The sequence below is a fragment of the Pipistrellus kuhlii genome, unplaced genomic scaffold, assembly GCF_014108245.1.
Source record: "Pipistrellus kuhlii isolate mPipKuh1 unplaced genomic scaffold, mPipKuh1.p scaffold_m20_p_12, whole genome shotgun sequence".
In the NCBI taxonomy this organism is placed as follows: domain Eukaryota; kingdom Metazoa; phylum Chordata; class Mammalia; order Chiroptera; family Vespertilionidae; genus Pipistrellus; species Pipistrellus kuhlii.
In genome coordinates this window covers 43,096,724-43,108,844 of record NW_023425427.1, presented here as the reverse complement: position 1 = coordinate 43,108,844, position 12,121 = coordinate 43,096,724, and the positions used below count along the sequence as shown (strand labels likewise).

At 38.9% G+C, this 12,121-nt stretch overlaps 1 protein-coding gene across 4 annotated transcripts in view; it reads left to right on the top strand.

The window, feature by feature from the left end:
- TTC39B (tetratricopeptide repeat domain 39B) overlaps window positions 1-5,664 on the top strand; it is a 113,158-nt gene extending 107,494 nt beyond the window's left edge. For all 4 annotated transcript variants that reach the window (XM_036434099.2, XM_045580251.1, XM_036434097.2 and 1 more), the window contains 2 exons: window positions 1,990-2,106; window positions 5,443-5,664. In XM_036434099.2, coding sequence (XP_036289992.1) covers window positions 1,990-2,106; window positions 5,443-5,533 — 208 coding nt within the window. In that variant the 3' untranslated portion in view covers window positions 5,534-5,664. The remainder of the gene's footprint in view (window positions 1-1,989; window positions 2,107-5,442) is intronic.
- The last annotated feature ends 6,457 nt before the right edge of the window (window positions 5,665-12,121 follow it).

The following is a 12,121-nucleotide window of genomic DNA, read 5'->3' as shown; positions in this document are numbered from 1 at the left end:
GGCCCTGTAAATTCGAGGGATGTGTGTTCTCTCCAAAGAATGCAGCCACTCTTTAGCTCTAATTTAGGGGTGTCGAACTCAATCAGAGAAGGGGCCAAAATCTAAAATCCAGCCTAAATCGCGGGCCGAATGGTTTACTGAACAGTCATAAACTGTCATTGTGATGGAAACGCAGCAGAGTGCAGTGATGACAGCGCGGTGCGGGCCACATTGCAAGGCCTGGCGGGACGGATTTGGCCCGCGGGCCTTGTGTTTGACACATGTGCTCTAATTGATGATTGCTCTGTATACTGTAGACTCTGTAGCAATGATTCCTGCAATTTTTCATGGAAGGCCTGGAACCTGGATTTGATGTAAACTCTCCTGGTTTTTAAATATCGGCTCCTAGGTCGCCGCCACAGACTGCCAGCTGACATCCTCGGTGCCACACCGGCGCCTCTCCGCCAATGGCCACTTTTCCCCTTGCTGCGGAGAGTGGGGGGGACTGGTGAACTCATAGGAGAGGAAAGAGACCATGTCTAGTTCCCAAATAAGTATTATACTTATAATGCTTTGTGAACATGTTAAGTATTAAGTATCCATTGAGTTCTGTTTTATTGGTGTTTTCGTAAGGCTCAAAACGATTATTATTATTTTAAGTATATATTTTCTATTGATTTTTTACAGAGAGGAAGGGAGAGGGATAGAGTTAGAAACATTGATAAGAGAGAAACATCCATCAGCTGCCTCCTGCACATCCCCTACTGGGTATGTGCCCACAACTAAGGTATATCACCTTGACTGGAATCAAACCTGGGACCTTTCAGTCTGCAGGCTGATGCTCTATCCACTGAACAAAACCGGTTTCGGCTTAAAAGGATTTTTAATGACCCATTTGTGCCATTTGTTATGTTGTAACAAGAGTGAAATGTGTGCTTCTGTGTTCTGTAATTTTGGATTTGGGGTTTTTCTTTGTTGGCATTTTATCCAATGAGGCTAGGATTTAGGAAGAGTCTCTCTAACGTCACTTTGCGTTTCTTTCTGCTGGTTCCCCGAAGACTTGGCCAGTCCAGAACCACATCCATGTTAATTTCATGGTGTCCAGGTTCTTGGGTCTTTGGGGCAATATAAATTTGAATTGCGAACTCATGTGAGGGCGGGCCTATTGGTTGTTAATTTCCTCGAGAATGTGCTTTGCTTCCCACTGAGAGCAGAGGCCCAGGAGCCAACTGCATGTGTTTTCCTCCTGCATCAGAGATTTTTTTTCTAATCTTCCTTTTCTCTGATGAAGCAGCCTTTCCAGGGCCCCAGATTGTATTGAGGTCTCAGTCCTGCTCCCTGTTCCATGGGCCAAAGCCTTCTCTCCTCCATGGATATTGAATCACTGAGCCCTGATTGTTCAGACTGGAGTGGACCCAAACTGCTTGGTCACCCACACACACACACACAGAGTTCTGGTTTTGTGTTGTTTTCAGTTTGAGAATTTTCTTTATGTTTGTGGGGACTGAGCTCTGCATTTGGAAGTGTGTTACTCATATTTTTAGTGCTTGCAGATGTTTTGTCATCAGAGAATTCTTATAATATTGCTGAAAACAGAAGTTATTGACTTTTTTTTTTAAGCATAAGACTTAAACAAGTCCAAGTGGCCCTTCATAAAAAATAATACAGCATTCTTATTTTTAAATATTTATGTTCAGGAGTATGATCTTGTCCTTTCCAGGGTTCGGCTTTGAAGATTATAGCCCATATGTGTTCATATCCCTAAGGGGAAGTAAATCATCCCATTCAGACTAAGGAATAAAATAAGAGATTCATATCGTAAAAGCATACTATTTATTGATGTAGTTTATTAGATTCTTTGAGTACATTTTGAACAATGACAGCTTTTCTCGGAAAATCTTGCTGCTAAACACAACTTTTGTGGGAAATGGGGAAAGTATGTAGGTTGAAAAAGAATTGACACCTTTCTTGTTCTGTTGAGACTTAATTGCTTCCCACTCATTCTTTTAGTGAAAAGCTGCTGAAGTTTGACCACTACCTAGTGCCATTTACTCTGTTTGAGTTGGCGTACTTGTACAAAACCCAAGGGGAGATGGACAAGGCTTTCAAGACCCTGGAAACTGCCCGGTGAGTGGCGATGGCAGCTTCTCTGGGGCTGCTGTGGAGTTGGGAATGTCAGTGCCATTGTAGCAGCAGGGATAGTCCATACACACTTAAGAGTTAACACATGAATGAAAGGTGGTTGTACTGCTTCCTTTGCTAACTTATGCTTCGCTCATGCTCATGGCTTTTGCTGCAATTGTGCTGTTTTCAACCTTCTGAGTGCCTGGCCCTGTGACTGTTTACAGAGGTTGTGATTGTGGGCCTCTGTCTGACAGATACCTAGTCCAATCTATTCTATATCAGGTCGGCAAACTGTTCCTGTAAAGGGCCAGATAGAAAGTATTTTTGGTTTTATAGTGTAAGGTCTCCACTGCAACTACTCAATTGTATCAAAGCAGCCACAGAAGATGGTATAGAAATAAATGGGTGAGTCCAAATTTAGCCATAATCTTGATAATAATTTGCTGACCTTTGGTTTATTCAACCATATTTCTCATTTCCTTGAAGAAGCTCTTTGACTCTCCCACTGGCTCTCTCTGTTTTCTGGCGACTCTGGCCATTTCAAAGCACATATCTTTCCTACTACACAATAGCTCACAGGCTTGTGATCCTGGTCTGTTTGTCCTGTTTGTTGCTGTGGATAAAGAATGCCATTGGTAGCTCCAGGCCATGACTAGCTTAGTGGTTCATTGGTGTGGTCATTTACTCAAATTCAGCAAGTATTTCCTGAGCACCTCTTTTTTTTTTTTTTTTTAATATATTTTATTGATTTTACACAGAAAGGAATTGAGAGGGACAGAGGGTTAGAAATGTTGATGAGAGAGAAACATCAACCAGCTGCCTCTTGCACACCCCCCACTGGGGATGTGCCCGCAACCAAGGTACATGCCCTTGACCGGAATCGAACCCGGGACCCTTCAGTCTGCAGGCCGACGCTCTATCCACTGAGCCAAACCGGTCCCGGCCCCTGAGCACCTCTTATGTGTCCAGCATAGTAAAGGCGCTAGACAGACAACTGTACATAAACTATGTTCCTGCTCTGTGAGTAGGAGGGAGATATTAAATAAGCAAGTAAAGAAATAGAAATGGTATGTGTTTTGCTGAGACTCCTATTCTGATACAGAGAACCAGGCTGTGGCTCTAGGTTAGGTTGATTCTGGAAGTCTTCTTGAGGAGGAGATATCGTAGTTGATATTTGCCTAAGTAGAGCCAGTCCTGAGATCAATCAGCAGAAGACTGCGTGGGGCACATTCCTGTCTGAAACCACAGCTAAGTAACCTCTAGGCTAGGGCAGGTGGAGCCCCTAGGTCGATAATGATGGTTTTTACTGAGATGGGGAATCCTTAGAGGGTTTGGGGAGAGAAATAAATACTTCTGTTTGGACCATATGTTTTAAGGAGCCTGTTAGGTATCCACATGGAGGTGGTGAGTTGGCAGTCAACTGGAGAAGCATGGAGTTCAGTGGAAAGGTAAATGCTGGAGATTTCAAAGTTACCAGCACAGACACAGAAGCAATGATACTTGATGAAGTCATTTTGGGAAACTGAAAGAGAGAGAGAGAGAGAGAGAGAGAGAGAGAGAGAGAGAGAGAGAGAGAGAGAGAGAGAGAGAGAGAGAGAGACACCTTGGGATATGGTATCATTTTACTGAGAATAAACAGAGAAATGGCCACCGAGTCAGGATGACATCCAGGAAAGCCATGTGAACAAAGTGTTTCAAAAAGAAGACAGTGGAAGTTGAGAGGACAGTGGACCTGCTGAGAAGTCCACTAAAGTGAGACTAGAGAAGTGAGCTTAGCTGCATGAAGATCATTGGTGACCCTGACAAGTGAGGTGAGAAAGTAGAACCAGCTACTTTGGCCAACTCTTTCAGGATGTTTTTCTGAAAACACAGAAATGGGGCAGAAGCTTCAGGGGCATGGTGGAGCCAAAAAAGCTGCTTTATTTCTCTTTCTCCTCCTCCTCCTCCTCCTCCTCCTCCTCTTCTTTTTCTCTCTCCCTTCTTCCTTCTTCCTTTTTTCTTCCTCTTCCTCCTCCTTCCTTCTTCCCCCTCTTTCTCCTCTTCCTTCTCCTCCTCATTTTTCTCCTTGTTAATGAGAGATATGAGAACTAATCACTTTTAAAAAATTAATTTGTTAAGGGTGATAATGATGTATTTCAACTGATGTGTATGTGTCATGAAATGTAGTTCATGGAAAATTAGGGACTATAAGTACTATCATTCCAATTATTCATTATTTATTTAATGTTACCTAAGCAGTACACAATAAGGCAAATTTGTAATGATAAAAATGAAAGACTAATAATTCACTGCTGAAAAACAAGACCAGCCGTGATCCAAAGTCACCACTAACTCAAGCCAGTGCTGATGATGCCAACATAAACAGTCTTCCCAGTAATTCCAGAACAATTGTCTATAGTTTCCCTTATGTAGTAGGAGCCTTGCAAAGTTGCCAAAATTTGTGATCAGACATTTAGGAAAATACTTAATTATATCCCTTGGTAAACTCTAGTAAGATGTTGATTTAGCTTATGAATAATGACCCTTATTATAAATAATAACCCTTTTCAGGGTTACCAGTAAGTCGTACTTATTGTAGATCTGTATACAATGAAGGGCTGTGGAAAGAAATAAATGCCACCGCAAAGAAAGAATTTACAGCTCGCCCATGGGCCAAAGCAAGGGGTGAAAGCGGGAGCCCAAAGTTGAAGCCATTCCATTTTGATCACTCTTGACAATTCTAGCAGAGAGTAGTCATGAATGAGCCCAGTAAAGTTTTTACATCATCTATGGATTTTAACGGCCTGGCTCCTTCTGACATTACTATACAGTAATTGTTGGCCAAACTGTTGCTACATGTATTTGCCTGTGAGAATTGGAGTAAGTGATTTTGGTATCACGAGGTAATCCTGCTGTCTTCACTGCGGCTGTTGTTTCGTGGAAGTCTCAAGGTAATTATTTGGAGGAAGTTGAGATCCATCAAGTTCACCTTGTTTGTATGAGGCTGCCTTAGCATTTCCAGTTCAGAAAAGGAGGTCCACTGTTAAAAGAATAGTTCACGATATTGTTAAATCCTCCTCATACTCTTCTTGCGGTGTTTGTGAATGGCTTGGTAGTGAAGTAAAACCTTGGTATTCAAAGTCTGACTTTTAGGTCCTCACCAGGAAGTTTCTAGAAATAAGGAATATTGCCATCCCCCTCTCTTCACAGGTCACCATCTACTTTTTAACAGTATTGACTGGTATGCATAGTCAGGTTTGAAAGCAAATAAGGAGTGAATATGAGAGGAGGGGAGGATGGTGGTGGTGTTCTGGTATAGAAGAACTTTTGACATTTCAATTTTGCTGTTAATGTTTTTAGAAACAACTACAAAGATTACTCCATGGAGTCTAGACTGCACTTCAGAATTCAGGCAGCTCTTCAACTCTGGAAAAAGCCCTCCTCACACTGATCAGAGCCTGGAAGATGGATGGACTGCCCCTCGATTACACCCACATCTGCTACAGATTAGCCCTTGTATTAAAGTGGAAAAGTGATCTTGTGAATGAGAGAAAAAAATAATTTTATTGTCAATATTTTCTATCATGTGGGTGGTTTACTGTTCTACACGAATGACTCCCCCCCCCCCCCTCCTTCTCTCTCCCCACTCCCCGCTATGGAATAATGTTCAGTACTATCTAGAAATTTCTTATATTTTGCCTCTTCAAACAGAATTTCATATTAGGTTTAAATTGGAGAGTGGGGAAGTCTTTTAAAGGACTCACAGGTACAGTAAAGCCTAATCAGATTATTTATTTATTTTTTTTAATATTGGTTAAGTAGCAAATGGCTTACAAGTTGAGACATTTTTAGATTTGTTGGTCAGTTAAACTTCAGAGTTATTTTGTTGCCTAGAATTTAAATTTCTGAGGGGAAATAAAATCACTTACATTCGAAATAGCTTAATAACTTCCTGAAAAAGACAGGCAGTGGTGTGAACAGGGATGGGATCATGTAGTTAATGGGTTGAAAAGACCCGTATCTAGCAAAGACAGTGAAATACTATTATTGTTTTTTTTAATTTTAATTTTATTTTATTGATTTTCTTTCAGAGAGGAAGGGAGAGAGCTAGAGAGCTAGAAACGTCAATGAGAGAGAAACATCGACCAGCTGCCTCTTGCACACTCCCTACCGGGGATGTGCCCACAACCAAGGTACATGCCCTTGACCGGAATCGAACCTGGGACCTTTCAGTCCGCAGACTGACGCTCTACCGCTGAGCCAAACCAGTTTCAACTATTGGTTTTGTTTTTTATTTATCACGTAAATTAAATGTGGTGACATTTTTGAGAGATTATCCTGTTTTTGAATGTACTTAAGTCTATTATAATAACAAAAATTTAAAAAATGTGTATCTAAAGGGAAGAAAAAGTTATATTTTAGACAATATCCTTAGCAATGATAGCCTGAAATATATATATATACATTGATTATTTTTCTTATTTGAAGCAAAGTTCCTGCTGCTTTAAATGATATGTAAAATATTAATAATTTTTACATTCATGATGTTGATAAGTAAGATCTAATTTTCTAATCTCTCTAGCACTGTGACTGTTCCTTTAAATATCTGGACTGTGTTTAGTCCTTTGATTTTGGAAATGCAATGGGGACATTGAGTGGAAGAGAGCACGACTCCATGGGTTCCTGGCTCTGCTACTGGTTAGCAGTTACCAGAGCGACCTTGATGGAGGCCCCACTCTCTGTGAATGGGAAGAGAACAGATGACTCTCAAGGTCTTCAGTCTTAGAAATGCCAGTATTTTAGGTATTTATTTTCAGCAAAAAATGTTAAAATGTTTAATCCAAATCACTCTCACTTAGAGTATGTTTTTATTTTGCAGTCATCACTGTCTCTAACCCCCATCCCTCAAATATGTATGTTTTGTGAGTAAGGACCAGTTTGTATTCAGAGTGAGGAAAACAATTTGGGAATCCCTGAGTCAGGGTTTTGTCCTGTTTCTGCCTCTGTTTTGAAGACTAACTTGTCATGGAGGCCTATGCAGTTGAACACAAACAGCCTCAGATTGGAAGCCAGGGGCTCATCTCTATTAGCTAATAGCTCCTCACCCTGCAGCAAGCCATTCACCTCTTCTGGGACTCAGTTTCCCTCATGGGGGTAGCCTCACAGAGCTTAGTGCTTGTGAGGGCTCTATCAGATAATACAGAATCCTATGCACAGCTTTGTGTGAACTGTGCAAGGCCATATGAACATGCATTGTAACGATTATGGATTTTATGCACCAATTATAGTATCAGTACTAGGTATTGGCTGAGTCTGTGTTCCCTGATACAAAAGGAGAAAAGCGTGGAAATTCTATCACCTTTCAGTGTATTCATGTATTTGACATTGACAGTGGCCCAGATTATACATTTATTTCTTGCTACTTATTCCCTGTGACATGAGCCTGTCCCCAGCAGGCGTTTGCCTTGTTTTTTTTTTTTTAAACTGTCCAATAATGAGAATGCATTTCCAGTGGAAGATGTTAGTACAGTTCGAGTCAGATGATATGGTGGAAGATCTGAATATGTGTTATTAATATGCATTATGTAATTTACTGCAGGTCCAGACAAAAGAGGAAATGAAATAAACTGTCATTAAACTATTAGTGAAAAACATGTTTAATAATTATTTTTTATATAATGGGGGAAATGTTTATAATTTCTTAGAAGAGCTTTGGTAGCATTATTTTTTTTAAAAGTAAAAACATCCACATTGTTTCTGTGAAAAGCTATAAATTAGTGAAAATTAGTAATAAAAATTCTCTTTTTGGTATAAAATGTAAACAATTTAAGCCAATAGTAGTTATTTTTATTTTATTTGAACTCTGCATTATGAACAAATATAAAAGTAATTCATATCTATTTAAAATCTCACTGTTATTTTTTAAAATTTTATTTTTATTATTACTTCCTATTGCTTTTATGGTTAATCTATCCAATGGATTTTTAAGTGCTGTAAAATCACTAACGGTACAAATATTAATCTGTTTCCTGCCATGTTTAAGATATCATGACACCAGTGTCTTGTGCCAGCAGCTCATATTGCATTTTTGGAGTTAGTTTGTGACTCAGGGTGTTCTCTATAGAATGAGTACTGAAGTGACAACGTTTTATCTAATGTTTTGAGGGGCATATGTGGTAGAGTTGGGCTGCCAATGTGTCTGACAGTTTGTACAATTTGTGTAGTTCTTAGTATAATTGCCTTTCTTTAAAAAAAAAATAGGGGCGGGGGGAGAACCAGAGTCCTAGTTGGTGCTGTATAATTTTGAGACTCAAGTAGAGGTTCGGCTTCGTAAGATTGTGACAATGTAGGCATGAAGTCCGCTTGACAACTGAGAGAAGATTAACTGCATAAGCTCTTTTATGGACATTTTAATGTTTCTGTGCTTCTCCTGGATACAAGAAGGCCCAAGTTACATAGGGAAAGAGAGTCCATTGATTTTAAATCTCTTTTGCAACTGGGTCCAAACTGTAGCAAGGTGAATTCTAGATCAATCAGTGTCCAAGATTTTAAGTCATTGAAACAATCCAACGGCATAACCATCTCTTTGGCAAAGTGTAGTCTAGCAGAGCACTGTGATTAACATTCCAATCCGGCCTGGAAGCTAATGGTTTAACTTTGAGGTTAAAATACTCCATCAGTCTTGATTAGGGCTTCAAATCAGTGGAATGTGTGCAAAGATGAAAATTGTCTCCTTTCAAAGAAAAGTGTTTTCTCTTTTGAAGCTACATTTAAAGATAGTTACATTTTGATATGTACTAATAGCCTGGTTCCAATTCTCACCCATTTCTTTAAAGCGAGTCTGTTGATGTTTTCAAATAGATGCTTTCCTGCTTTTTCATATTAGACATAACAATTTTAAAAAGGTCTTTGTGAAACAAATTATTCAATTCTAAATTGACTTTAAAAAATATTTTTTTTGTTTCTTCCTGTACTCTATGTATTTATAAATCAAACATTCAAATACATTTAGTGAAAATGAACTAACGAAGATTCCAATGATCATATGGATGCCAAAGATTTTGGGGTTCATCAGGCCTGAAATGGATCTTGGAAAATTGTCTCATCCTTCCTGATCTCTAACAGTGTTGTTTCTCCTTCAGTCCTGCTCTGTCCAGTATGGTAGCCATTGGCCACATGTGGCAGTTGAGCACTTGAAACATGGCTGGTGACACATGTTGGAAGGATGCTGGCTGTGGGGAGCACTCACACATGCTGCAGTTCTATTTAGGGGTCTCCTAATACTGGGCTGCCTGGAGTTTTGGCTTTTTACTATGATCACCTAGTCACCATATTGTCAATTGTGGTTCAAATATATATTGGTGGGATTTACCTTTTCTGCTTTAGTACCCATTTCATTCCATCCTGTTCTGCAGATGATCAAGGTCATTGGCACATTTGAATATGATTCCTTCCCCACCCTCAGAGCTCCTTATATACTATAAACTAAGAGAATTGATTTTTTTAAGATTACCATTTTAATCCGATTTTCCCTGCCTTTTCAGATGCAACTTCACAAACTGTTAGAGTTGTACAGGAAGTGACTCTCAACTTTGGGGTTTAGTAGACTTTATGATTACAATAGTATTTTATAAGTTTAACATTATTCTGAAAAAATTTAATTCCTGAAACTTTCATTCCATTATACTATCAATGTTTCAACATTAACTCAGCTAGGCCAATATTACTATTTAAAGATTTTAAGGTACTAGCTATCCACTTACAGAATAATTTTTAGGTACTCATTATCCACTTACAGAATAATTTGGCAGGTAGTTTATTTAAAGTTGTATATTTTACGCCTTTATATATGCTGCCTATTATTATTTCTAATATGTATGATACCTAAGTAAAATGTCTACATATAATTAACATATATTAATCTCATTAGACATTTCTTGAACAAATACACAGGTAGATAGATAAATGGCTAGAAAACACCATACAAATATTTTTTTAATATATTTTATTGATTTTTTACAGAGAGGAAGGGAGAGAGATAGAGAGCTAGAAACGTCGATGAGAGAAAAACATCAACCAGCTGCCTCTTGCACATCCCCTACCTGGGATGTGCTCGCAACCAACGTACATGCCCTTGACTGGAATCGAACCCAGGACCTTTCAGTCCACAGACCGACGCTCTACCACTGAGCCAAACCGGATTCGGCCACCATACAAATATTAAACAGACAAGCTTTACACTCTTCTCTCAGGAATGCGGGATTTCCTCCAGGTTTTTTCCTCTCCCCAGACCAATTAGTTACATATTTTTTTCTTTATTGTCAAGTACTTATTGTGAAAGCCTATTCCTGCTTCTCATTGTTGCTAGTTTTATCCTTTGTATACCTTCTGTTAGTTCGAGTTACCTCAGAATGTTGAACTTGAAATGTAATAAAAAGGACACATCAGCAGTTACCAGGAGGGAGACTGTCTTCCGTGTTGAGCAGCTGCTGTCTGACCTGGATGGTGCTGCAGGCCACACCAGTCTGTTCATAATGTCGGAACTGCAGGAAGAAATGGTGCGAGGACTGTTTAGGTGGACAGAGAAGACTGAGCAGGTACATGGCCTGATCCATCCAAAGGGAGATGTAGATCTAGCATCAGAGGAAGTCCAACCCCATTCTGTCCAGTTCACAAATGTGTAGCAATCCTGTAACTCCACATTGCATGGAAAAGTCAAAGCTACCTCCCCCCTGTAGATCACTAATGAAGAAGTCACACAGACACATATTGATTGGATAGCTTCTATTTTCTTTGTTAGTTTATTTTGTTCATTAGATTCCACATATAAGTGAAATCATGTGGTACTTGTCTTTCTCTGACTGGCTTATTTCACTTATAATATTCTCAAGGTCCATTCCTACTATCGCAAAAGGTAAGATTTTGTTCCTTTTTATGGCCGAGTAGTATTCCATTGTGTATATTCACTTTTTTATCCACTCATCTACTGATGAGTACTTGGGCTGCTTTACAAAATCTTGGCTATTGTAAATAATGCTACAGTGAACAGAGGGATGTATATATTCTTTCTAATCTGTGTTTTGGGTTTCTTCAGATAGATCCCCAGATGTGGGATGGCTAGGTTATAAGGCAGTTTCATTTTTTAATTTTTTGAGGTAACTTCATACTGCTTTCTAAAGTGGCTGCACCAATCTGCATTCCCACAAACAGTGCACAAGGGTTCCCTTTTCTCTGCAGCCTCTCCACCACTTGTTTGTTGTTTTATTGATGGTTGCCATTCTGTCAGATGTGAGGTAATGTTTCATTATGGTTTAAATTTGCATCTCTCTGATGATTAGTAATGTTTAGCATCTTTTCATGTGTCTATTGCCCAGCTGTATGTCCTCTTTGGACAAGTGTCTATTCAGGTCCTTTGCCCATTTAATAATTAGATTGTTCTTTTGGTTTTTTTTTTTTTTGTAAGTTTTGGGTGTATCATTTGTAAATATATTTTCCCATTCAGTGGGTTGTCTTTTCATTTTGTTGATGGTTTATTTTGCTGTGCAACAGACATTTTAATTTATTCTTTCTTTTTTTTTTTTTTTTTTGAGCCAAGTATTCAGGTGGCAATTTTGGGCATAGTAAATGAGTTAAAGCAGTTTTATTAATTCACTTTTATTCTGAAGTGATTTTATTATTCAGAGTAAACATTGTTTTCTGTACAATGATTTTTTTTTTTTTTTACAAAAATGATTTACATGAAAAGAGAGATTATGGTAAACACTAGAAATCTTAGGCTATTAATTTAATGTCTTAAAAAATAGTACTATTGGCTTCTGTTTAACTAAAGTTTGCAAAAGGAGAACACATGTTTCACTGATATGTGCTGTTCAGAAAATGTTTTGCATTCTCATGATGTTAGAGGATAGTTTTATAACTAAGTAGATTATTACTTACTAAAGGCCTGATGCACAAAGATTTGTGCAAGAATGGGCCTTCCTTCCTCTGACTGCCAGCACCTCCTTTGCTCTGGCTGGAGCCACCTTTTTGCTCCAACCCA